A 26,812-nucleotide genomic window follows, 5' to 3' on the forward strand; every position below is an offset into this window, starting at 1 on the left:
AAATGAGCTCAAGTAGGTCTAGCTAGACAGGAATTAGGTTTTGGAATGATCCATGAATTAAATGCAAGGAATCGCGTGGCGAATAAATAGGTTTTTCAAATTTTAAAACGAAATAAATATGCGCTTCCATGAGAGTAGGTTGTGTTTGTACATATTTTACATAAAGGTTTTCTAAAATGATCTTGAATGATACTTTTGAATAAGATTAGATAGGATATTGGTTGGAAAACGTTTCGATTAACTCGCCCACAGATTGAGAGTTTCAGGCCGGGCATCCCTGAAATAAACTCCGCCAACGACCTCCTTTTGGAGTGGCGCGTAAGTCGTTCGCAGGTTTCAAAGAAACTTTTCATTCCGGTATTTTGGGGACTGAGCAATGCAACGCTCTGTCCGTTGGTTGTAAGCGGAGCGTTACATGGTGAAACTTCTTCCGTCGACGTGATGTTGGGCTGTTTTCAAAAACAGTCGAGATAAAAGCCGAGCCGGCAGAGCAATGACAGTTAGTTCGTTCAAAACTTCGCTTCGGAAGTCCAACCGGCGAACTCCAGATTGGTGCTGCGAAGTCAATATGTGTGAACAACACAATAGAAACGACAAATCGTTGCCTAACGTCCTGGTCTTGAACGGCTAGATGTTGTAGTGTTGGTCACTACTTGCCTGTCTAGTGTTTAGTTATGTATCTATCATGCTCTTATTTTTCAGATTCGCAAACCAGCCATATAAAAGCAATGAAAAATGATAGAGCTGCTTCTCGATTCATAGTTCATTTTCCCCATTACTCAGAAACGGTAAGATTGATTTTCGCAAACTTTTTTGGATGTGCTGATCCTGGATCCAAAAATATTCCATTTTTCCAGTGAACTCTGCATGGAAAAAGTGCACATTATGGTCCGAAGTTCCCATTCAAAAGGAAGCATTATCGGCAGCATACAACTTTTGTTCGATCGTAGAAGTTTGGGAAATTAATTTCGGTAATTGTCATGGATACAATATTTTCAATCATAAATACATTTAAACAAGAAAGCATGAAAGAGTTTTATTCAATAATAATAAATAAAATTAAATATCCAGGATGCTTTTCAATATTGGCTGTGCAAGCACTTAGAATAGAATAGAATAATAATAAATAAATAAAATAGTATAAGACCAGAATCAAACTGAAAAACCCGGTTGAATCAACTAGTAAATTTGTTTATTTTAATGTGATTCTTGGAAACCACTTTTTCAGTTTGATTCAAGCTTCAAGATCTGTCAAATCCAGCAACAAATTTCATCTAGAAAATCGCGATAAAAACAACAGAGTTCTAGTTTGTTTCAAACGGTGCATTTTATTGATTCAAACAATAATTTTATATTTAATAAATATTTTTCTCGTGCACGTGAATATAAACGCCCAATGCCAAAAATTACTGTGTTTGGCAAACCGGCAACTACACGAGTAGTCACGGAATTACTAAATTTTAGTAATTTTTGACTATTTTCTATCTGCCTCTATTTCATTCTGGAGGGTATTTTATTCCTATTTGTCAATTCACCTGGGTTGAAGCATCGCTAAGCTTCAACTCAGGTGAAATGACATTCAGTGTAGAAATTCACAGCAGAATGAAAGAGAACCAGATAGAAAATAGTTTAGTAATTCTGCGACTGTTTTTATTTCTGAGTGTTGGTGGCGGTAGTGTGCACTAAAGAGTCTAAAATGCTTATAGCACAGATAACAGATGTTTAAGTCCGATTGTAAAACTGTGTAATACAATTAATGGTGATTTTAAGCGGAAACACAAGTGGCAACATCGTGGTAGCGCTGTTATCGCTAAGTTCCCATTGTGATGTCTGTTGGAATTTCACCACAGTGGAAACACTACACAACAGCGGGACGAGAAAGGAACTTTACGGACCGGAGAAAGAGCAAACACTTGTGTACTGCTTGACGATACACGAACGAATAATTTTATTCACATCAAAATATAAACAATAACAAACTCGACAACACACAACATAGCAATGGTGTGTCCACTTAACATAAAGGTTGTCTCGAATGCGAAGGGGCGTCGATTGAACATACACTGAAACAAATATATTCAACACCCTCTCTCATGTCGACAACCCGAGAGTCACAGTTCATCTATCACAGCTCCTATCATCGATAGTCTAATCATCATTATTATCATATTCGTCATGTACTCAAAAAATCTACTCTTACAACAGATCGCCAAATCTTGGCACAATTACAAAACATCGTACACGCATACAACTTCAAAAACAGTAACCTCATACAAAACAACTCAATTTCTCTCTAACAAACATCGAGGTACATATCTCCAAATCGTCTCTAACATTGTCTAAAAACACTTCTTCCTACGGCGACTCCTTCTACGCCGTCTTCTCACTCCAGTTCTCGTGTCTGCTCTACTCTGCACTAATTGTTCTTGATTTTCTTCTATCTTCATAACATTTTCCTCTTTTCCGTTCAACGGTAGCTCCGGACTCCTCGCCGTCATGTTGCACCTCGCCACTATTGCATTTCTTCCGGCCGGCATGGCCTCTACCACTTTTCGTCGGTTGCACTCACACCAAACCTCCAACTCATACAGTCTTCCTGTGTAGTGCCCGACAGCCATTACTGTCCCATTCTTCACTACTTCCGCTCTATCACCGGCGAAGTTCACTTGCATTCCTGATCTCGCCACACGGTTCACCGAAAACAAGTTGTGGCTCAAACCGGGGAGATACAGGGCATTTCTCACTTCACATTTCTTCATTTTCTCGCCGACGACAGCGTGCACCACCACATCGCCACAGAATTCCGCCAACATCTTCTCGCCGTTCGCCACACTCACTTGCACCGGTTGCTCCAATCGTCGCATTTCTCTGAAGACACTGGGATCCTTCACCATGTGATCCGTCGCACCAGAGTCTAGGAACCACTGTACCTTCACCAGCTCTTCTTCTTCTTCTTTCGACGCAACGAAGCAAACGCCGGCACGATCCGAGGAACGATCTTCTTCAATAACTACGTCTGTTCTATTGTTCCGTCGTTTCACAAATTCGCTCTCACTCGGATTCACGGGCAAACGCACACGGCAATCGGCTTGCTTGTGCCCTATTTTTCCACAACGAAAACACCGCAACTTTCTCCGCACATGCCAACTGGCCATGGCGACATCTTCACTTTCGGCTTCGGGGGTCAAAAAGTTCTTCCTCTTCATATCAACATCAAGCAACCGCTTCTTCACAAACGCCAGTGTCACACCACCTGGAAGCGTTTCTATGGCGGTAACCACCGAATCGAACGACGACGGCATCGTCAACAACAAATGGCATATCGCGTCGGATTCTTCCACTGCCGCACCACTCTCCTTCAACTCGCGAATCAACCGATCGAACTTCAGCAAGTGTTCCGGCAAACCACCAGCAGCCCCCTCTTCATACTTTAACCGTAGGAGCTGCTTCTGAATAAACAATTGCCCGGCAACACCGCAACGCTCAAACACCGCCTTTAGCGTGTCCCAAATTTGCTTTGGATTCGCACAGTCTTTCACAAGCTCCAGCTGATTATCCGCGATGGCCGAAACAATAATCGCCTTACACTTTTTCTCTGCGGCTCTTCGTTCCACCATTAGCTTTTACTTCTCGGATCTCACTTCCGCGGAATCGGTGGCCATCTCACGCAACTCGTCGATCTCGGCGATCTCCCGGTGGACGCAATCGAGCAGATTGTACGTGTCGAGGACGGTCTCCATCCGGAACTTCCAGTTGTGGAAGCCGGCACCGTCGAACGCGGCAACTTTCTCTTTCTCGTCCATCCCTGGGCCGATAACCTGTTTTAATTTCACCACAGTGGAAACACTACACAACAGCGGGACGAGAAAGGAACTTTACGGACCGGAGAAAGAGCAAACACTTGTGTACTGCTTGACGATACACGAACGAATAATTTTATTCACATCAAAATATACACAATAACAAACTCGACAACACACAACATAACAATGGTGTGTCCACTTAACATAAAGGTTGTCTCGAATGCGAAGGGGCGTCGATTGAACATACACTGAAACAAATATATTCAACAATGTATGTGGTGAATATGAAACATTTCAAGATACTTACACAGAAAGAAAAATCCATGTAAATTTCAGCGAAAAATCATGCACATAAAGGGAATGCCAGATATGTCGCAAATTTACGTGACACGTCGTGTAAAATTACATCGACATCATGTAAATTTATGCGAATTGTCGCGTAATCAGTTCAATCCATGCTAGATTACACGATGTGTAGCGGAAACTTACATGATGGTATTGTAATTTTACACGATGTGACGTGTAAATTTGCGACATATCTGGCATTCACTTCATGTGCATGATTTTACGCTGAAATTTACATGGATTTTTCTTTCTGTGTATATTCACCACTGATTGCAGCACGGAGAAAAGCGATTATACTAGTTAGCATGCATATTATTATTTTTCAAACATTTTCCTCATTTAATCGTTGCGATACTTAAAAAATATTCTCTGGATTATTTTATTTTATACTTTGTCATGCATTTTTCTTTTATATATTTTACCATGCATATGTAGCCACCCATGCTACTCTTTGGACTTTTGCAAAATCAATCTCGTTCTGTTCGGTTACTTAATTCATGCTATTCAAGTAAGTCGCGTCGCGTTCATTAAAAATATCATAATATTCACGAAAAGGTGCCTAAATACCCAGAGTATGTTTTCATCCTGTTCAGCAGCATGTGAAAACTCTTGGAGACAAAATAACAAACCAACCTCAAATAAAGGAAATCTTCCGAAGTTCCAGCGTGTCGTAAAACTGTACAAATTACAGCCGAAAAAGCTGTTGAAAGGTAAGTTGGCTGGCTATAATATTTAAACCATTCAGTAAACGTGATATGAAACCTTTTCAGTTGATTTTGTGCGGAAGAAACCCATCGCGATAATCGTGAAGAAATCGGAAAAAAATCGGGACACTATTCAGGAACTGAATTCACCGAGCATGATGGATTTTGCGAGATCGAAGTGGCATTGCGCAGGAGACCGGATCAGTCAATGTCGGGAAGCAAAATAAATTTGAAAAAGCAGCTGTAAATAGTAGCAATATAGACCAGTTCCTTATAAAACTAATAAATGTGTTGATAATAATATAAGAAACAGTTTCCGATTATTTTTGATTACATCGACCGCACTAAAATGGCTATTTATAAACAGTTTATAGGATAATAGAGCTTTATACATTGGTTGATTAATATCCAAAAATACATTGACCGAAATAAAACCCGTTTATACTAGCAAAGCTTATAACGCCGATATGCATCACAATGAGTGAATAGATCGAATATGATTTTAGTATGATATTTAAGCCAACTAGTATTATATTTTCTTAGCGTGAGCAATACGTTGCGTGGCGGCGCTAGTGTTTTCAACGTGTTTTAGTTTGAATATTTACACAAGTTTTCAGAAGATTTTTGTTCTACACGGGAAAAAATTCTGTGGTAAAAATTACTATTTTAGCTGACTACGCCCATTCTTGAAACTACCATGGAATTTCAGACCAATTTACTATGTTTACGATACATTCCACAACATTACTGATATATTTGGCAGAAATAATTTACAACAATCTGATTTCGACTACAGACATGGTAAAATCAAGCGCATTTCTGGTCTGCTGAAAATTGCCGGTGCGAGCGCTTAAATTAACCCCCTAAAATGGTAGTTTTTACCGCACAATTTTTTTGCGTGTAGCATAAACATCTGTTATCTGTGCTTATAGTTTCATTGGTGTGCACTAGGGCGTTTCAAAATTTTAAAATGTTTGAATAGGCAAATATAATGCGCCACCATCATAGAGATCGCTGGGGAAGAACGAGAAAAATGTCACTGAAAATGTTTGTTTACGTCCAAATTCAATTTTTCAACAAAAAATTAGGTCATAATCAATCGATTATTGAAATAAATAATGTTGAACCATTATTCTTGCGATACCCATGATTTCACAACAAATTTAACCACTAACAAAGAATCCGGCAGTTTTTAACCTATAGTGGCTGTGATATTATTCACTAATTTATAAAGTTGTGCATTTAAATGAAAAACTATCTTAGGGTTTAATGATATTTAGTTTGCAAAGTAATATCGACTGATAACTTCTGGATCAGTAATGATTGCATTCTTAATTTCCGAAACGTCTACAGCCACTGAATCTGTAATGGCGCTAATGTAGAGTTGATCATCACATTTGTCTACGTCTTCGTTAATTGTCGTTAGAGATAGCCGAGATAATGAATCTGCTATATTTTGTTTACCAGGCCTATATACAATCCTAAACTTGAACGGTTGCAGCCTAAGCACCCACATTTCAATGCGTCCGGGAGGCTGTGATGTTGGCTTGAAGATTGCAGTTGCCCTCCTCGTATAATGTGTCGACCATCCTGGCAGCGAGATTACTTTGTCAAGCAACTTTGATCTGGAAGAAAGGGAGATGTGGTGAATCTGAAGAAACATAGTAGGCCCGACGTTCAGATCTCAGTTTTCAAACTGATGGTCTGAACGTCGGGCCTACTATGTTTCTTCAGATTCACCACAGTGGCAAACACCAATTTTCCAATTTTATCCAACTAATCGTACATGAGCACTGACCGGATCTGTACGTTTTTGAAACAAAAAGAGTTTATATGGTTTTCAATGCTCTCTGAAAAAAGCTGAAAATTTCACAGAACACTACAGCGGGGATTCGCTGGTTGAAACACGACTGCCTTCCATCTAGCGAATCCGACCCGTTAGTAGGAACTAAAGAGACTAAATTATAAAGAGACGAAATCTGATCATATTCAAAATAAATCAGCTAGCAACTATGCCAAATCTATTACGCAGCACTGTCAATGTTAAATCCCACGCTAAAAGGGAGTCACAGGTTTTATGTGTTGAATTTTCACAGGTTTGGGTAACGAATGAAAAATTGACTGAATGTGTGTAAAACCAATGTAATCCCGACTAAGGGTACATAGCAAAATTGTATCAGCATATGTTATTATGTTATAAGTTTTTTTCGAACATAGGTTGTTACAAACTTGATGCAGGATGTTGTTAAAATAACTAAAATTATAACAAAAAGTGTATGAATAGTAACATAAACATAACAAAATGTGTTTTAATTCTATCAAAAACATATCAGACCAAGTTATAATGTTTGATACAAAGTATCAAAATTATAATACTGTTCGATATACGATAATATTGTATATTATTGGAATGCATAACTATCTATTTATTTTGCTACAAAGTTGTTAAAAATGAACAAAATAATAACTAAAAGGGAAATAAAACACATTATGTTATATTTCTGTTTTATTATGTTGTATGGATAACGGAGCCTAACAAAATTATATCATAATATGATATGCATATCATATTCTGATAAAATTTTATTATATTTTTGTTACAAGCCTCTAGTCGGGATGAGTAGAGCATTCTTTATGCAAAGCATGAAAATTGCAATCGACACTCATGTATTCAGAAAATATGCTACTTCAGAAGAAGCATAATTTTCGTGGGCGTTAACATTTTTGTGTGAGCCGTTCTCAGCTTGTGAGAAAAAGTGTTTGACAAGTCTTCTGCTCGATTGGAATGACATTGACAGTAAACTTGGAATTCCAAATGGAACATTTCGCTTCTTTGCTTATAGTTTCTTTAGTAGGAACGACTGACTGTTGGTGGAAATGCTCCACACTGAAATGAATTTCATTGTAAAATCTACTGAATCCATGGTAAAATTAGGAACTGCACCAACAATTTTCAACCGACCACATTAATCTGTTAACTCTACCAAAACATAGTCAATATCACTACACAAGAAAATATATTCGGTTCATTTAACCAGAGTTGTAGTGTTTATGACTAGAAATATCCTTTATTTGACAAGGTTGGTATTTAATTATACTTTTGAATACACTGTGTTGTATGGTAGGTGTCATGGATTGAAATACTATGCTTTGTAGTGGATGCTACTATGGGCATGGTCACAATTATTGCACTACTTAGTGATTTTTACCGGATTGTAGTAAACTTAGCAGATTTTTGTAGTCGGTTGAAAATCGTTGGTGCAGTTCTTAATTCTACCATGGATTTGGTAGATTATACAACAAAATTTGTTTGCGTGCAGACTCACACTGAAATGAATTTTATTGTAGAAACTACTGAATCCATGGTAAAATTAAGAACTGCACCAACGATTTTCAACCGACTACATTAATCTGTTAACTCTACCAAAATTTAGTCAACATCACTACACAAGAAAATTTCTTCTGTTGATTTAACCAGAGTTGTAGTATTTTTGACTAGAAACATTCTAGATTTGAGAAGTTTAGCATCATACTTTTGACCACACTGTGTTGTACGGTGGGTGTCACGGATTGAAATACAATGCTTTGTAGTGCTTGCTACTATGGACATTGTCAAATTTACTGCACTGCTCAGTGATTTTCACCAGATTATAGTAAACTTAACAGATTTTTGTAGTCGGTTGAAAATCGTTGGTGCAGTTCTTAATTCTACCATGGATTCGGTAGATTATACAACAAAATTTGTTTGCGTGCACGCAACTGAAGAGCAAATCGTCACACGCAGAAATAAAAGCAATCTAAATAGCTTAATTATCATACTAAAACCATATTTGATCTATTCACCCCTTGTCATGCATTTTTTGCCAATATACGTTGCTAGTATAAACGGCTTTTATTCAAACTTACGCATATTCAGCAATTATATGCTCGGATCTAAAAAGCCTGATAATTCCGATTAAGCATAAATGAAGCATATTTTTTATTTACAAACAAAAAATCAATGGGATCGAAACAGAAACGAACAAGGAGAAACATGTTTATTTGTCCCAGCTGTATTTAATGTATAATATATGAAGAAAAGTGCACGCCATCGTTTCGTTTCCTCTGTACTTTACTCACTAGCATGTGCAAGGAGCTGCCGTCATTGAATGATTTCTTGGCGAACAGCATTCTGATCCTGATTTGGCTGGAAAAAACGGAACTTATCGTGGATGATCCGTTATGCCTAATAGTTTGGTTCATCTTTTGCAGTTGATGTTAATAATCCCGATCAAGCCTTAAATGCTTCAACAACCAGCTCGATGGATACGTTGAAGTTTGTTTCTGCTCTTGAATCTCCGAATCAGCTCCGTTTCCTGCTTCTGCAAAAGGATGTATAAGTTTGAAAAAAAAAAAAACACAATATGATGATTGAGATCAACTCACCTTTAGCATTAGAAAGATCGCTGTATATCACAATTTTCTCTCCCTGAAGCTAGCAAAAACTTGTTTAATTTTCGAGGAGCAGCCGTTGAACATGGTGCTGTTACTTGAGCTCTCGCCGAGCGGTGCCACGAACACATGCGCAAATTTGCTGGTTGAAAATACTGCCATATGATTTTGCAGGGAACAGCTGATCTTTGTTTATATTTTCCACCAGCAATTTTTAAGTAGTGTTGGTGACATGTACCGTGTATGTACACGAGCGCAGAAACCACTCTGAAATAACATCACTAAGTTGCAAGAGTAACATTGGCATCACAAAATTCAAGCAAAAATATACATTTTGGAAATGCATTGAAAGGTATAAACTAAAAGATGGTGATGCTTATTCTTTATGATTTGCAATGATTATACAAAAAGAATAGCATGAATGTAATAAAAAGCACTCTAATTAGTATTTTCCGTTTTCTCCGTGACGATTCGCACATATACACGGAGAAATCAGATTACCCAAAAAATAAGTTCTTTTTACTCAAATTTGGGTAAACTGCATTTAGTTTTTACCTATGGTTGGGTTGTTTTTTTTCTCTCACAACAGCAATGTTGTCAAAAACAGAGAGAGACGCACCGACCCATCGTCGTAGTTCAATGGAATAAGCCAAATTTGGATTCTTTCGAGTTTACCCAACATTAAGTTGTTTTTACCCACTACGGAGACTTCGAAAGTTAACGCTGGGTAAATTTTTTTTTTTTTTGCATTGAGTTGTTTTTTTTTTCGCTGCTGTCAAAGGAGAACTACCTAACGATAGTTATATGTCAGTTTACCCAAATCATAACTATCTATCTTGCCTATCTCTTCTGAAGTGCGGGGTCCAATAAGGTGGGAACTGCGCAATATGTAAATGATTTTTTTATTTATTTTATCTTTATTAGAGAGATTTTCAGCCAGAGGCTGGTTCATCTCTGATATGTAAATGAATTAATTTACCCATGTTTCGGGTTTGTTTTTATTATTTATTCATAATTGAATGTTTCAAATAGTGCACGTTTTAAATATTATTTTGTATTTATTTATTATTTCAATTTGTATATATAGTATTATTATGATTTCGCGCGTTATCTTGTAAATATTTATTGTGTTTGTTTTCTTTGTCGGTATTGTATGTTACACATCCACAATATCTTTTGTGCCGAAGATGATTTTGTAAAAAGTTTATAAAAAAAATGTAAATCACTTCGTGCTTTTACATATTTTCATCGGGGTAGTGGATTTTGTAACCGGTTGGTTCCAGTTTTTGGATTTTCATGTGCGTATAAGTTTAGGTTGTTGTGATTGTTGTTGTTTTTAGATGTAAATGCAGTAGGTTACACAGAAGCGAGAAATCTCCATACCGCTGTAAGCAAATCCAAAGACATTGCTGAAGGGGATGTGCAGATCTCGCACAAAAATGGTGCATAAAGAAAACCCGCAATGAGATCAAATTGCTGGACGCCGCCATCTTCTAAAATAGGAAGATTGGTCAAAAGAACACCAGGCGTCCGTTGGTAAGGTCGTGCGATTCGTGATCAAACGTCAACATCCCACCGCAAAATCGCTAGTGTTTGGAGGTGATTTTAACCTCCAAAATGCGAAATCATCACCTCCAACTTAGTTCTAATACCCACCGTTATATAAATTATGGTGGCTCGTCGATCGTCGTAAGTTTCTCGTTAAACAGTCAATAGTGAAGTGCAAAGCAATTTACTATTAATGACCCCCCCCCCCCCCTAAGGGGAAGGAATTGGGATGTTCGCCTGCCTCCGTTCAGGACCTCGTATCCGTTATTAAGAACATAGGAGAAGGTATCGACCGTGATTGTTTTTATATTCTATTTTGTTATGGCTATATCGGTCATGCGACTCAAAGCTAAAGGGAGTCTGTAAAAGATTTTTTCAAATGATAGAAATGAATAGGTGGATAGGCGTCGCAAGAGAGCGACAAGATTTAAATTATATTAGGTGGTGAAAATTGAGCAAGCCATGTTAAAGTCAGTAAGCATCGAAGCGTCCTGTATTTTGCCTAGCTTCAATACTGGAAAAGGGTTGGCGAATCCATATTTTGGGGAGTAAGAGTTCTTCTATCAAACTCCTTCTTTCACTCTCATGACTTTGATGTTCTATCACACATGACTATCTAAAGCCTCTACATTTCGAATTCAATAAGAAAATCAGTTGGTTTTTATGATTTAATATTTACACATTCATGTTTGTTTCATATGACAACCTAATGTTGATACACATGTTTTTATACCGTGAACACAGACAAACAAACGTCACACTCTCATAATTGTCCATCGACACCCTTTTTAACGGTCGATTCAAAAATATGTTAGGTGGCTAATCCGCCACCAGCAGCGTTCGTTTCGTTTTTATTCGTGTTTGACGTTTACACACTACCGCCATCTGGCCCGTCGGCCAAACACAGCGATTTTAGCATTGGGCGTACATGTCTTCGTGACTATGATTTTGATCAAAATTGGTTCTAAGTGTTATGTCTGTTTGTCTGTGCCGTGAAGTCAATGACGAAATCCAAATGGCTACCACACTCAAGTCATGTGGTTTTCCTCATAAATCTATAAGTAAAACACACGATCTTGCGTGTAGATTTTTCTCAGTGAACCTTCAACCACAGAGAAACAGACGTAACACTTAGAACAAATCTCGATCATTCAAAATCATAGTCGCGAAAACATGTACGCCCAATGCTAAAAACACTGTAGTTGGCCGATGGACCAACAGGTGGCGGTAGTGTGTAAACGTCAAACACGAACAAAAACGACGCGAGCGCTGCGGGTGGTCGATTGACCACCTACCCAATATTTGAATCGATCGTTTAAAAGTTGGTCGATGGACAGCGATGAGAGTGTGACGTCTGTTTGTCTGTGCTTCAACTTTGAAACACGGTACATGGACTAGACAACAAGTACACTCATCGTCGAGCACTCGACACTGAAGAAGTATGTAAGTCGCAGACAAAATAGGCCTATGATATGCAACATATTAGAGTTTAAAGGTATTTGCTCGCCTTACTAGTGAATTTAGTATTTGTCGATTACTTTTTCAAATCGACGTAAGTTAGTTCCATATGGTTTTGAGAAATTTAATTCAGAAGAATCACAACCTGTCTTCTAAAACTGTTTTAAAATGAATCACCTTTTTAACATTTTTTCGACGTGTACATTGCTTAAATTTTGCATACAATAAGCTCGCGTTCAAAAACTATAGAGTTCCTATTATTTCACACAAGAATTTTATGACAAAATGATAAGCCGTTTTCACTTTGTCTCTCCATACAGCGGGGTGGCGAAAGTAGTGGTTAGGTTGCGAAAGTTGAAAATCTTACTTTCGTCGTTTTGTAAATACGGAAATAAAACGTTCTAAAAGTGAAAAATCGAGCTGGTTCAGAGCAAAACCTGTAGTATTTCGTCTGCGAAACACGTAGGGTCGATAAAGTAAGTTAGTGTACATTTTTGACTTGAGTCTAAATGAATAAGTTTTCGAGATTTTATTTTTTGCAAAAAGTGAAGTGTTGAAGTTCAATTAGTTTTTTCTCTTAACACTCATCGTGTTCAGTGACTCCTGATATCTATCACTAATACATAGATACAGTGCTATCATTCTGCGAAAACCAAGTGCTTTCAATTTAGGTGGGAAAGTTTGTCAATTCTTTTCACCCTGCGGGTGTCAGCCGCCCAGATAGCCGTAGCGGTAAACGCGTAGTTATTCAGCATGACCATGCTGAGGGTCGTGGGTTCGAATCCCGCTGGTCGAGGATCTTATCGTAAAGGAAATTTTCTCGATTCCCAGGACATAGAGTATCTTCGTACCTGCCACACGATATACACATGCAAAAATGGTCAATCGGCAAAGAAAGCTCTCAGTTAATAACTGTGGAAGTGATCATAAGAACACTAATCTGAGAAGCAAACTTTGTCCCAGTTGGGACGTTACGCCAGAAAGAAGAAGTGTCAGCCGCCGGACTCTAAAAAAACATAAGATGATCAATAAATTGACAACTATTCCAGCTGTTACGTCTGTTTGTATGTGGCAGTATCTAAATGCTTGAGACCAGAGTCTATATACATACATAGACCCTGCTGAAACAAAAAAAAATATTAGCAGTATAATCTAATAAACACCATCGTAAATTTTCATCGTTTTTTCAAAATTGAAGTAACGTTCAAGAAAATCTATCATTGCATTGCATATGTGCCATCTGTAATACAATGATAGAAGATTTGTTAAATTTGAGCGAAAATAACGATTGCTGATGATTGAATGATGGATTCATGAGCCCTAAAATCTATTTTTCTTGTTACATCTAGGAACCATCCAAAACAAAACTAATCGAACGGATAATTCGTTTACAACATGCAAGCAACCGACAAGCAGAGAAGATTGATTTTTTGGAAAACCATTCATCGACCCTTGTAGCAGAATTACAGAAAAAGACAAAAATTGTCCAACATTATATGATGAAAGAACAAGCTACCTCTACGTCTTCAGGAGATAAAAATAAGGTAATAAATAGGTAACATGCTTTCTAATTTAAGAGTACAAGACATCTTATGAGACGTTTTGAATTGTATGTTTTTAGAGCTTTACAACATTCTGGCGGACCAATTTATTTTCGTTTCTCATAGCTTCACATTTTGAAGGAGCTCATTCAATAATAGCGTGAAACGAGCTTTCAAATATTCCAAATGGAATCTGATGCAATTAGTGGAAATCCGATAGAAGTTCTCGAAACATTCAATTCTTCAAATTGGATAATTTATCGATTTCGGAGAATTCTGGGATTTTGGAATTCCAACCGGAAACCTTAGTATTCCAACCGGAATCTGGAATCCGTAAAAAATCGGACTGGAATCCTCGGGATTCCGATTGGAATTGAAATTTGTCAAATGATTTACGAAAGTTCGGTGAAAATAATGCTAATACCGGCACGAAATTTACCGCAATGTTTGCGACCTCGGTTTCAGCACCCTGCATCAGGCCCAGGAGGATTACCAGCTGAACTGCGACATCAACACCGTCGATGAGATGATCGCAACGTGGAAGCAGAAGGAGTTGCATGGAACGCACCCCATCAACTGGAGCTCAAACACATCGATAAGGTGGACCTCAAACACGTGGCTGGGTTGGGCCTCTTCTCAGAAACATAAGATTTAAAGGTAGCCATCCAGGACCGGGTGCGACGAAAAACTATCAGCAGCACATATTGCACGCAGACGTGGAGGACCGCTTTAGGAAGTGCAAATCAGTAGGGGAGACTATCGAGCATATCGTTGGCGGCTGTCCAGTACTAGCTGGATCAGCTTATCTCGAGCGTCACAACGAAGTTGAAAAGATTGTGCACCAACAGCTTTCTCCTAAGCACAACTTGGTGGACCTATTTGTGCCCTACTACAAATACCTGCCTGACTCGGTTCTGGAAAAAAGTTGCATAAAGCTGTACAACATTGTAGTGTACGACAAAAGGATGAAACGAGATACACTCATCGACATAGCTGTACCGCTGGACCACAGTGTTCAATCAACGTTCTCCAGCAAGATAGCAAAGTACCATGACTTGGTGGAGGAGTTGAAGCAAATGTGGCACATAAAAGGCGTCCGTATAATTCTGGTAGCCCTCTCAACGATCGTAATTGTCTCGAAATCTGTCCTAAAGTCCCTAGACGAGCTGAAGAAGGAACTATACAGCATACAAAAAGCGGTGATTTTTGGAACCTGCTGATCGATTCGTCGATGCCGAAACCAATGTGTGTAGCGGCTCCAACGACGGTGTACTTGGTGAGCCGCAGCCCAATAGCAGCAGCCACAAGTGTCTCGTTCCAAAAACCGTACCCAATAGGAAGCACCTAAAACCCGCTCTCTGCCTTCACATTGTATTCGGACAGCCTTACTGGTGAGGAAAACCGAGCTGTACGAAAAGACCGCTTGACCGAACAGATTACTCGAACAACATTCGAAGCACTCGATTACTCCCGACATTTTTAGAAGCGGAGCACCAAGCGGAATGTGATACGCGACGAGAGTAAAAATAAACACTTGTGTTATGGTCGAGGATAAAAGAACAGAATTAATTTGATTCAAACAAATTTTCAGGCCAGCCATGTTGTATGCTGTACCAATAGACTAGCTGTTGTAATACCAGAAAGAAAGATCTGCAGAGAATTCAAAATAAAATTTTGAAAATGATTCTGAAGCTTTCTCCCTGGTATAGTACCAATGAGTTACATAGAATATCCAATGTTGAAACGTTGGAACAAATGTCAAATAAAATAATTAATAATTAATAATTTCAGGCAAAAATCGTAACAATCTTCTATTGCCACGATTAATGCGTTAAGTTAGGTTAACAAAATTGAAAACGTGTTCTTTTTTTCTTCTATAAGCAGGTGAAATCAACTCCCTGTAAAAAATCTGAACTGCTACGGCAAATGAAATGTAATAAATCTTAAATTTGTTTTACCAAATTAGAATGATAGTGTTGTCTAACACAGAACACCTAGATATAAGAAATGAATGTAATGTTTGGAATGATACTAATAAAGAAACTAAAAATAAAATAATTTGATTTATCAAAAGATACACGTTAAAGTTCGATTACCAATATTTTCCATGGGTTTAAGGTGGCACATCTGGGAATCCAAACATGGCAGGCACAAGGGCCGCCTTTTGCCCCTACTCACGATTTCAAAGACACTGCTGATACTGTAGTATGATGCTTCTTTCGCGAGATTTGTGCCCTCAAAGTTTTGGTACATTATTGAATTTTGATTCCAAGCTGTTTCACCTTAACCCAGTGAATAGTTTGCTCTTCACAAATTACGCTTTAACTCCTATGAAGTCTCGATGCTTGATGAAAAGCGCCAAAGAAAGCTCCTTTGTCAGTATGTCAGTCGATTGTTCAGTTGTTGGGATGTAACACAAACTCATTTTACCGTATTGCACACTCTCTGATAAAATGTAACTTGACCTCAGTGTGCTTGAGTTTCCTGTATGGGCCTTCGGACTCGACAATGGCGATTGAATTCGAAAATTACCGCAATCTGTCGTTCACGAATGTCCAACTCGGGAAACAGCTTACAAATCCATAAAACTTCGCAGATACATTCTGCCAGCGCAAAGCACTCGGCCTCGGTCGAGGAAAGCACCACCGACCGCTGCTTCCTGGTTCTCCAAGCTGTTGCAGCACCATATACTTTGATAAGGTATCCGGAGACAGAATGTCGATCGTTTATGTCAGTGGCCCAATTTGAATCAGAGAATCCCACTATTTGACGACTAGCAGGATCTGTTCTCTTGTACAATAAGCCATACTCCAGTTGACAGCCACCGCTCGTATACATCGGTCGAGTTTCTTTTCATCGTCTCGTACAATTTGATTTAGTTTTTTCGCTATGAGTGTGACGCGAAAAAACACAGTGGTCATTCTTCCGGTTCGCCCAGATGCTACAAAGATTCAGCAGTCAGTTCCTGGAGAAGGAAATTAAACTCGAGTTGAAAGATGTCGAGAACCTCCAGCTGCATAGTATCCGCAACTGTGTATACATCGAGGTTAAAGATAGTGAGACAGCGGCTCGTTATCAAAGCTTACACAACAATAAGCATTTGATCTTCCATGGAGACAAATGTGCTTATTCTGCGCGGCGTGTGAGTCGAGACAAGTCTCTCTCACCTTGAGTGACGTGAGACGACTAATGATAATCAAATGGGAGCGAGTCGACAATTGTCACCTCATTCGACTCGTGTCACCTCACACGCCGCGCAGAATAAGCACAAAAGGCTTCAAAATACCTGATACCTGTGTATGTCGAAAGTGATGCCGTGCCGGTTCGGGTTCATGATCTGCCGCCGGCAATGAAGCACACAACAGTGATTGACTTCTTGCTGAAATACGGTGATGTGATATCGGTTACAAGAGAGCGATGGAAGCACTTCTTCCCGGGCGTATACAATGGAGTGAGGATCTTGTATATGCGCATCAAACATCCAATTCCCTCTTACGTCACCATTTCGGGGCACGAGACTCTGATTACTTACACTGGGCAGCATAAGTCATGCAGGTGGTGCCACCAAGCTGCTCATCCAGGGCAGAAATGCAGCAGCCAAATCAACCCAACTTCCATCAACACCGTCCAAAAAACAGTTACGTCGGCAACCGAAAATCGTCCTGTACTCAATCTCAACGATTTCCCACCACTGGATCCGAAACAAACAATCCCGGTATCAGTACCCCAGAACGAAGCATCAACATCATTACCTACGACAGCAGCAAATGAAACCATCGAACATCATACGAAAACGGGGTAGAATGTGCACAATACCAACGACGGCGACGATGACGATGACGGGGACAGCGGCTCATCGAGTACCATCGAAACAAGGAGCAAGCGGAGGCTGAAAACCCAGCATTGATGGTCGTTTGAAGAGTAAGGATTTTCTTATGGACAAGAACAAGTCCAAGTGTAATTAATTATAAATTCAATGTAACGATTGAAATTGTAATTTGAAAAAGGATGAACGACTCCGTAAAGCCTTCTGGGCGTTTGAGTCTTTAAATAAAGAATTACTATAAAAAAAAGCCATACTCCAATGCTTCATTTCAGTAGCGGAGCATTCTTTTCGCATGTTTCCAGTGATCTTCTCCGGAGTTGCACTGTAACTGGATATAGAACGACACAGATGCGCTTAAGTCCGGGCGGGACGACATCATCAAGTATGCTAAATTGCCGATCAGTTCTAGCTGAGTTCCTCTTTCTTCAGTTGCGACTCCATTCCAAAGCGTCGCAGCACAGAATCCACGTACTTTGGCTGACTCAACTTGATTATACCGTTCGCACGATCCCTATCGATTTGAAGGCCCATGAACATTCGGGCTTCACCATGGTCCTGCATCTTGAATTCCATGGACCCAGCTGTCAAAATCAAAAATAAAAATTGTTAAATCAAATTGATAGTAGTTATTAAAATAATGAAACGCAATTATAAGCCGGCAAATAATACAGAAATATTGTTGTAATGACTCAGAATATATTTGATATCAAAATTGTTTTCTCTGCGTGCATGCTCAGCATTCGCTTCACAGTCTTGACTTTGTTCAAATTTCAGGACATCGTCCTCGTAAAGCAACAGGTACATTGGACCCGACTTGCCTACCCAAACGTAGAGACAGCTATCCTCCTCGCATCGACGAAAATGAAATCATTAAAACGATTATAACGGTCGTTCCACGTTTTTGACGTCTGCTTCAATCCGAAATAGGGTAACGACTGTTTATTTCGTTCATAACCGCTAACAGTTGGCGCCAGCGGCAAAAAGTACAGATAACAACCTTTCGGTTTCTTTCACTGGCCGCCGAGGGACGACACTGTTGTTTGTATTCCACCCACTGATCGCGCTACGCTATTCGTGATCAAACGTCAACATCCCATCGCAAAATCGCTAGTGTTTGGAGGTGATTTTAACCTCCAAATTGCCAAATAACCTCCAAATCATCACCTCCAAGTTAGTTCTAATACCCTCCGTTATATGAAATATGGTGGCGCGTCGATCGTCGCAAGTTTATCGTTAAACAGTCAATATTTTCAAATTTTTCAAACTTTCAACACAAGCGCATGGAAGAATGGTAGTCGGAGATATGTCAAAACGTATGGATCATTGAATGTAGTTTTTGTCAGTGCTCACCTCATCAAAACAAAGGCGCCACTGTATATGGGATTTAACACTGTGACAGCATTGCTGTTCTGTCAAACACACAAGGCTACGGTGGCGCTATCTATGCTTTCCATAGCGGTCGTTTTGGTTATTTTAATGATCCATTAGGAACCTGGATCAAAAAAGTAGTGATAAGAAATCAAGTGTAAAGTGAATACATAACTTTGTGTGTTTAGTTCATCTTCCGTGGTGCTTTCTTTGCTTCAGGATTTCGTTTTTACCACCACTGAAAAAGAGCCATCTATTGCCTTTTCAGTTTTGAATATCACCCTATTGGATTTGTTGAGTCTGCATACTTTTTTCACCTCCTCAAATCCCTTTGGTTGACGCATATAGATGTCCTCATTTGTAACCGTTTGGTTCCAAGATTAACTTGTTGGCTCCTGGTCATTCTACGAGTGGCGTGAGGTGACAATTGTCGGTGTCGTATAGTGAGGTGACAATTCTCGACTCGAGTAAAGTGACTCCCCATTTGATTTGCACGGCGAGTCACTTCACTCGAGTCGAGAATTGTCACCTCGCTATACGACACCGACAATTGTCACCTCACACCACTCGTAGAATTAACCCAAAGATGTGATATACATTCGAGCAGTTTGAGTTCGGGCAAAATAAACACAGCCCTGTTAGCGTTATTTTCACACGCAGAGGGTGCTGAATGTAACAGGATGTGCAAACATGAAAGCATAAAACATAGATGTCAGTTACAAAATTATGAGAAACGGCATTCTATATAAGAAGCCGGTTTGCAGAAATTCAATCTCTTTTAACAAATAGTGATCCCCAAAGGAAGTCGAGTGCGCGCGTGTAAATAGTATATTTAATGGTGATAGTTTGTCTTTATAATTCTGTGTTGCTTCTTTTCTTAAATTAGGTTACGTGGAAATGTTATTTGTTAAAATTAGTAATGTTATGTTAAACTTGTTAGAAGAAAAAGTATGTTAAAACGTAATTAGTGTGGTTAGTATTGTTATATCTAAAAATCTAACCTAAAATAATGCATCATTGAACATTATAGTTAAGCTAGCTACGAACAGTGATACGAACAAATAACGAACACAACAAACAAGTAAAAAACAATAGAAAAAGGTAATTATCAGTGAAACAGCGAAAAAGTAGAGGTTAGGTAGTGACGTCGCAGGGTGCTAATTCTTGGTGTCCAGGTCCACGTCAAGGGACCTTTTTCTTTGTACTTTATTCCAAGATCGTCAGTGCAGTGCCGTCGATCTGCCTTCCGGGAAGATCAAGCCAGCTTCCGTTGCCCCGGTTCCGTTGACCTCGATGATGTGACCGTTGGGAAGTGCTACAGCCCGAGTGCCATTGCCGCCATTGTCTTTGGCCGCCAAGAATAGCGTCACCAGCGTCGGCCATCGCGATCCTGCCACCCTTCTACCATGCACCAACCCATCAACACCATCAGCAAAACTCCGGATCCGTGAGAACACCTAAAAGCTAAGTACCTAATATGTGACGTCACAAATAAATTGTAAAATGTTGAAGATTCAGGTGTAGCTAAATTCGTAGAGAGACCAGCCCTGAATTCTAAAGGCCTTTCACCAAGTTCTCTTTGTGTCGTTCTCCGGGTTCAAAAGGAACAATCAAGCCTTGTCCTTTGTTTATCACTAAGCATTCAAGAAACCCCCCCCCTTTCTCTAATATGTAATATGTTTGCCTGTTCTGTATTCATCCTTTTTGTGAAGAGTTGGAATTTGACTCCTGCTTGCGTATTGGGTGAATAGATTGTCCATACGACCCTGAAGATCCCAATCCCTTAAGCCGGTGAGCTAGCGAGTTACAGCTGTATATTGCCACGAACAGCCGTCCTGATATTGCTGCTACCGTTTCAATCTTAAGCCGGAAAATCAACAGCCCTTTGCAGTCAAATTGGACGGAGCTCAAACGCGTTGTGAGATATCTTTGCGGGACAGTCGACTACAGATTAAGTTTCAATGCAGCAAATCTACAAACAATGTAAACAATGCGCGCAAGTAATCACTCAAGACTCGAACTGCATTGGTTGCGAAGGTTTTTGTACCGATGTCTATCATGCATCCTGCGTCAAAATGCGTTATGAAGAGCTCGTCAAATATCGATCATCCCGTAACTTGTGGTGGATGTGCACCTCGTGCAGTGATTTGATGGTTAAGAAACGAAACAACCGCCATGCACTTGTGAAGGAAGCTGACCCTAATGCACCAGAAGCCAAAGAGATAACTCGTCTTGACGATGAAATTGCTGCTTTGAAAAAGCAAATAACTGCCATTCATGAATCACTTGCCAATTCCACTGTCTCTTCTTCTCGCATTGTACCGAGCGTAGATCCATCGATCAGAGATCGCTCCACTACTACGGAGTCATCGTTGGGAGTACAACACAATACTCAGCTTGGCACAAAAGCAACGGACTGTTTGAGCAATATCGTGGAACAGCGGTCTGCAAACGATCGTTTTTGGCTATTTTTGTCAAGAATCAAAAGTTGCGTGAGTGAACGTGAAGTATTCAAGTTGGTCGCCGATGCTTTGGGTACTGATGACATCATTGTGAAGAAATTAGTTCCAGCATGGAAGGATTCTATTTCGATGCCGTTCATATCGTTCAAAGTTGGAATCAACGCACACCTAAAACGAACAGCATTACTTCCGTCCACCTGGCCTTGCGGATTGCATTTTAGAGAGTTTCGCAACAACTATTGGGAACCCCTGCTCGCGCGAAAGGAATGAGATTTATATTTGTATCGACCAAATTTTGTGCTACGATTTTAGTGAACTTGTCGTTTTGTGATTATGAATTCAAATGTGCCAGTTTCGTAATTAGAGTTAGATTAAATGTATAATAGTTTATTGATAATTCAATTAGACCAAAAGAGTTCGTTGAATTTAAGTAAATAAAGAATAAAGAATAAAGAAAACGTCTTTTCTACGGCCAAAAATTGAATTTTCAGAAATGCACCAAAAGTTGCTCTTAGAAAAACTTTTTTATTTTAGATTGCACCATGTTGAAACTGTGCTTAAAACATCTGGTTTTACATTGAAATTTTACAGAAAAAATTTGAAAAAAATAAGATACCTATTTTTTGCAATTTGGGTTTTAGGGTTTAATTTCGATTTTTTCATGAAAATAAAAGTATTTTTTTTCAGTGTATATTTTTTTTACAAAGCCTTGTCTACCATCCCTCCTCAGACACTTTTTCTCTATAACAAACGGTTTACGAGGTACATTTTTTTTTAAATGGTGATGCTAAAAATACATACGCCCTTATCAGAAGTTACTCTTGATTTTAAATGGTCTCTCCACCAGTGGAAAAAAACTTATTCTATTATATCGAAACTATGTGCAAAATTCCATTTGAATCCAAGGTAGTCGAGTTTCATCGTTTACCGATTTGGCGTGGAACCGCTTAGTACCATAATTCTGTTTGTACTTATGGCACTCTTAATTCAAAAATAACTAGAAAACAATATTCTTTCCATTATCTTCGTCGCCATTTGTAGAATACTCGATATTCGGAATGGTATAATAATACCGAACAAACACTGTTTTCGATTATTTACAATATCAAGCTGCTATATTGTGTATTTCTTCCACTTCTGGACTGCGAAGTGCGGCCTCATAAGTGCGAAAGTGTGAATAAAAGTGCAGGATTGCATTGAATCCTGTTGGTGTCTTCAGAGCACTTAATCTTTGATTCACGAAGAATAAGTCCCCCGAAGACACCTACCCGATTTGATGCAATCGCGCACTTTTATTAGCGTTTCCGCACTTGTAAAAACTTCTGCGATAGTCCAGTGGTGAAAAAAATGCGCAATATTTATTTATAATCTTTCTTCAGTCATCAATCGAACACATGCCTCCTAAACTCATCAATCGAACATGCCTCCTAAACTTAACGATAAACTTGCGACGATCGACGCGCCACCATATTTCATATAACGGAGAAAATTAGAACTAACTTGGAGGTGATGGTTTGGAGGTTATTTGGCAATTTGGAGGTTAAAATCCCCTCCAAACACTAGCGATTTTGCGGTGGGATGTTGACGTTTGATGACGAATTGGTTTCTCCCTCCCAGGTAATTGCCAGAGTGGATTTAAATAGTGGTTATCACGCCCAATGGTATGGGTGCCCTAGTGTAGATGTAGTTGTGAACCTTAGAGGAAAACAATATGCACTCAGTCTCGTTTACAGGCACTCTAGTAATTGCTACATTCGACGTAATGCCGGACTATTAAAAAAAAAAAAACAAAAACGGTCGCATGAAATTTTAGAGCAAACCGGAAGTGAAAAGATGCATTTGAAACCAAACCAAACCAAAGTTATCGTTATTTGAATTTTACAAATAAAATTCGCCACAGTCGTCATACGTCAGTCGTCTTTATACACTTCTATTTCATTTAATTTTGTTTCAAAATGCACACGAATAATATTTTATGTCGTTACTTTTTTCAGATGTACAATGGAATAATGCACGCAATTTATGGCAATGCTAAACCTTCGGATATGAGCCTAGAACTAGTTCTTGAGGTCAACAAAAAACTCCAGTCTGTGTTGGAGGACACGCTGCTGAAAAATATTACTCTGAAGGTGAGTATTGTAAGTTCGGTCAATCCTTAGAAAATACCCAGTGAACACAAACTCGTATATGATAGTGCATAAGAGTACAAAAGTGGAGGCGATATACGTACATGTACCATAAGGCTGCATGCAAGTTGTACGTATATCGCCTCCACCTTTGTACTCTTATATACCATCATATACGATGGTGTGTTTACTGGGTATAGTACGCCGAAAATGAATTATTCTCGGTATTCATGCAATATACCCTACTTCGGAAGTAGGGCGCATCCGGATGCTAATCGAATGCACTTCCGAAGTTAGGTATCTTAGGATTTTGAGAAAAATCCAAATTCTGTGCAGTTCTCATCTTATGAGAAGAATGCACTTCAACAGAAAAGATTTTTTTGTTTCTTTATTAAGGTGAATTTTAGCACATTGTTCAACAAAAAAGTAATCGCCTATTTCGATGCGTAAAAAAATCGTAGGGCCCATTCACAAATTTCATAATGCTGAAGGGGGTGGTTAGTGTCCACGAAATGTTACAACTCATACAAAATTTGTACAGTGCGCATCGTACCTTCGTGCTGTGCGTACACGAATTCTCTCTGCTCTTGGAAGTTTTCTTAAAAACTACCTAAAGCAATAAAACAGTACTTTTTGCAATTCCGTTGCAAATCAATCAACTTTTCATTGAGAAGTTGATCAACATAACGGCCTACTTTTCCTACTGAAAAAAAAACAGTGCTGAAAAGTGCTACTACATTCATGGGTAGGTACTACTGTATCACAGCCTACGTGATTGAAAAATACTGAATTGATACAACGCATGGATGTGTGCCCATGTGAGTTCTCTTGAAATGTTTGTTTGTGCTTTTAGAGTTCACCCAGCTGAAATAGCATTTTTCGAAATATCAAAAAATGTTGTAGGCAACTCGTTGCAAAACTCGATTTTTTCAGCACTCGTTGTATTTATCCAACTCGGCGAGCCTCGTTGGATAAATGTACAACTCGTGTTGAAAAAATCATCATTTTGCAACTTGTTGCCTAAATAACTATTTCAGTGCTACATAAACAGTACTTTTCAGTGCTAAAATTAAAAACGGTACTTTCCAGTGCTACTAAAACAGTACTTTTCAGTACTATTTTTTCTACTATTGATCCCTTTACGATCCTTGTTTGGACCCGTGCCTTCGATTTTTCGTTGGACCCGTTGGCGAAAGCTAGCGGTGGTAATCCTTCTTGGACACCGTCTTGGGAAAAAACCTCTCGAAGGTTACGTCTTTCTCGTTTATTAACTAAACATGGTAACAACAACTAACAAAAGGAAGGGTGAATCTCTGAATTCACTACTTCCTTCCAAAAAAGTGGGTTTTAAAACTGTCGCTACACGTGGCAAGAATGGAAGAAAGGACGCTTCCCCGGAATGCGAAGTTTCTTCCAAGGGTGAAATGAATAATTGTATCGAAATGAGCAATCAGTTCGATGCTCTAGACTTTTCGAACACCAAATCGAAGCAGCCTCTAGCCCAGGCTCTTTGATTCAAGTGAGGAAGCAAAGAGTGCCGCCTATCGTGGTCAAGTTGTTCCGAATTTGGGGGATTTAGGCAGGAGATCTTGAACTCCATTAGGGGAATCAAGGTTTCCTTCCAAATTGCAAAGAAAGGAGACTGTCGCGTTTTGCCGGAAACTCTTAAAGATCGCGAACTTCTTCTCAGACATCTTGAAGAGAAGAAGCACATTTTTTTTATTTATGACGACAAAACTGAACGTTTGTTCAAAGTTGTCTTGAAAGGTCTCTCAAGTGACTATAAGTCACCTAAAGAGATCAACAATGGAATAAATGATTTACTTGGATTTTCCCCAGTCCAAGTAATCATTATGAAAAAGAAAACCCAATCTGGCATTGTTCGGAAAGGGCTTTCTCAAGAATATTATTTAGTTCACTTTAACAAAAAAGATCTAAAAGGAAGGAGGAAATTACCAGAACCCCACTCAGTGCCGTCGGTGCCAAAAGTGGGGTCATGGTACAAAAAATTGTCGCATGGATGCTAAATGCATGATTTGCGGAGGTTCTTCTCACGCTAAGGACGTCTGTCCAGTGAAGGAAGATACCACCAAGTTCATATGATCTAATTGCGGGGCTAATCATAAGTCCAATTTTTGGAATTGCCCTTCACGCAAAAGAGTCATTGAGGCTCGTGCCAGGCAGATGAAAGATAATATCCGTTACGATAACGGTCGTTTCCGGAATTTGCCTGGTAGAGTATCGAACAATGCTCATTTTTCAGTTAACGATCGCTTGATTAGGAATCATACCCACCAGGAAGATCATAATCATGCTCATTCACAAACAAATTTTAATCCGTCGGGTAGCCGTTCGAATCTTTCAATTTAAATCCTTTGCCGATATCGTAGCAGGTAATTTGAACTCCTCCCCTATTCGTAATATGAGTACCCAATCTACTTTTTTCAAATCAAATGAAAAAAAAACCCTACCGCCACAGGTAACTCCTACTCCGCTTCTTCGTCTACCGAAAATTCCAATGGGAAATCATCAGATGTACCCACTTCAAGTGATATGTCTGCCTCTGATTTACATTTTCTAACTGAACAATTGAATCTAATGATTGATGCAATGTTCAAAGCCACCACTATGACTGAAGCAGTCCAAGTAGGTGTAAAATTTACAAATCAAATTGTTATTGGATTACGTTTTTCTAATGGATCCAAATAATAATTTAAATATTTTAAATTGGAATGCTCGTTCTCTGAATGGTAAAGAGGACGAGCTGTTTAATTTTCTTACAGCTAATAACGTGCATATACAGTATTGGACAAAACATTTGCAACTCTTTCGATTTTCCATACAAAATGACCAACTTTGGTAAGCTAGATCTCAGTTATTTATGGACCGATTCGAATGAAACTTTCACAGAACATCAAATATAACTTGAATTTTAACATATATTTTTGAATAATTTTTCCAATCCCGAGTTTATAAGTTATAACGGTTTGACTGAAGTGTAATTTTCGACGAAAAATCTAAAACTTTTTATCTCAAAATCTGATAGCCCTAAACAAAAACTGTCTTCAGCAAACTTATTCATCTCGTCAAAATCTACAACTTTGCTGAAGATACCATGAAACTATTCCTTAAATATGTTTAGTTATGTCAATTATAAAAAATCGTCAGAAAATTCACTTTAGTCAAACCGTTACTGCTTT

General features: G+C 39.0%; 1 protein-coding gene and 1 long non-coding RNA gene across 6 annotated transcripts in view; one reads left to right on the forward strand and one right to left on the reverse strand.

Moving 5' to 3' along the window:
- The window catches only part of LOC5569994 (coiled-coil domain-containing protein 186), a 249,268-nt gene that overhangs the window by 203,416 nt on the left and 19,040 nt on the right, over positions 1–26,812 (forward strand). For all 5 annotated transcript variants that reach the window (XM_021851496.1, XM_021851488.1, XM_021851480.1 and 2 more), the window contains 2 exons: positions 13,639–13,833; positions 23,481–23,615. In XM_021851496.1, coding sequence (XP_021707188.1) covers positions 13,639–13,833; positions 23,481–23,615 — 330 coding nt within the window. The remainder of the gene's footprint in view (positions 1–13,638; positions 13,834–23,480; positions 23,616–26,812) is intronic.
- Positions 8,873–9,437, reverse strand: LOC110678527. The gene is made up of 2 exons (XR_002501683.1): positions 9,278–9,437; positions 8,873–9,213 (listed from the first exon to the last, which is right to left on the reverse strand). It is a non-coding gene; the product is annotated as an uncharacterized LOC110678527 (long non-coding RNA).

The sequence above is a fragment of the Aedes aegypti genome, chromosome 1, assembly GCF_002204515.2.
Source record: "Aedes aegypti strain LVP_AGWG chromosome 1, AaegL5.0 Primary Assembly, whole genome shotgun sequence".
Lineage (NCBI taxonomy): Eukaryota > Metazoa > Arthropoda > Insecta > Diptera > Culicidae > Aedes > Aedes aegypti.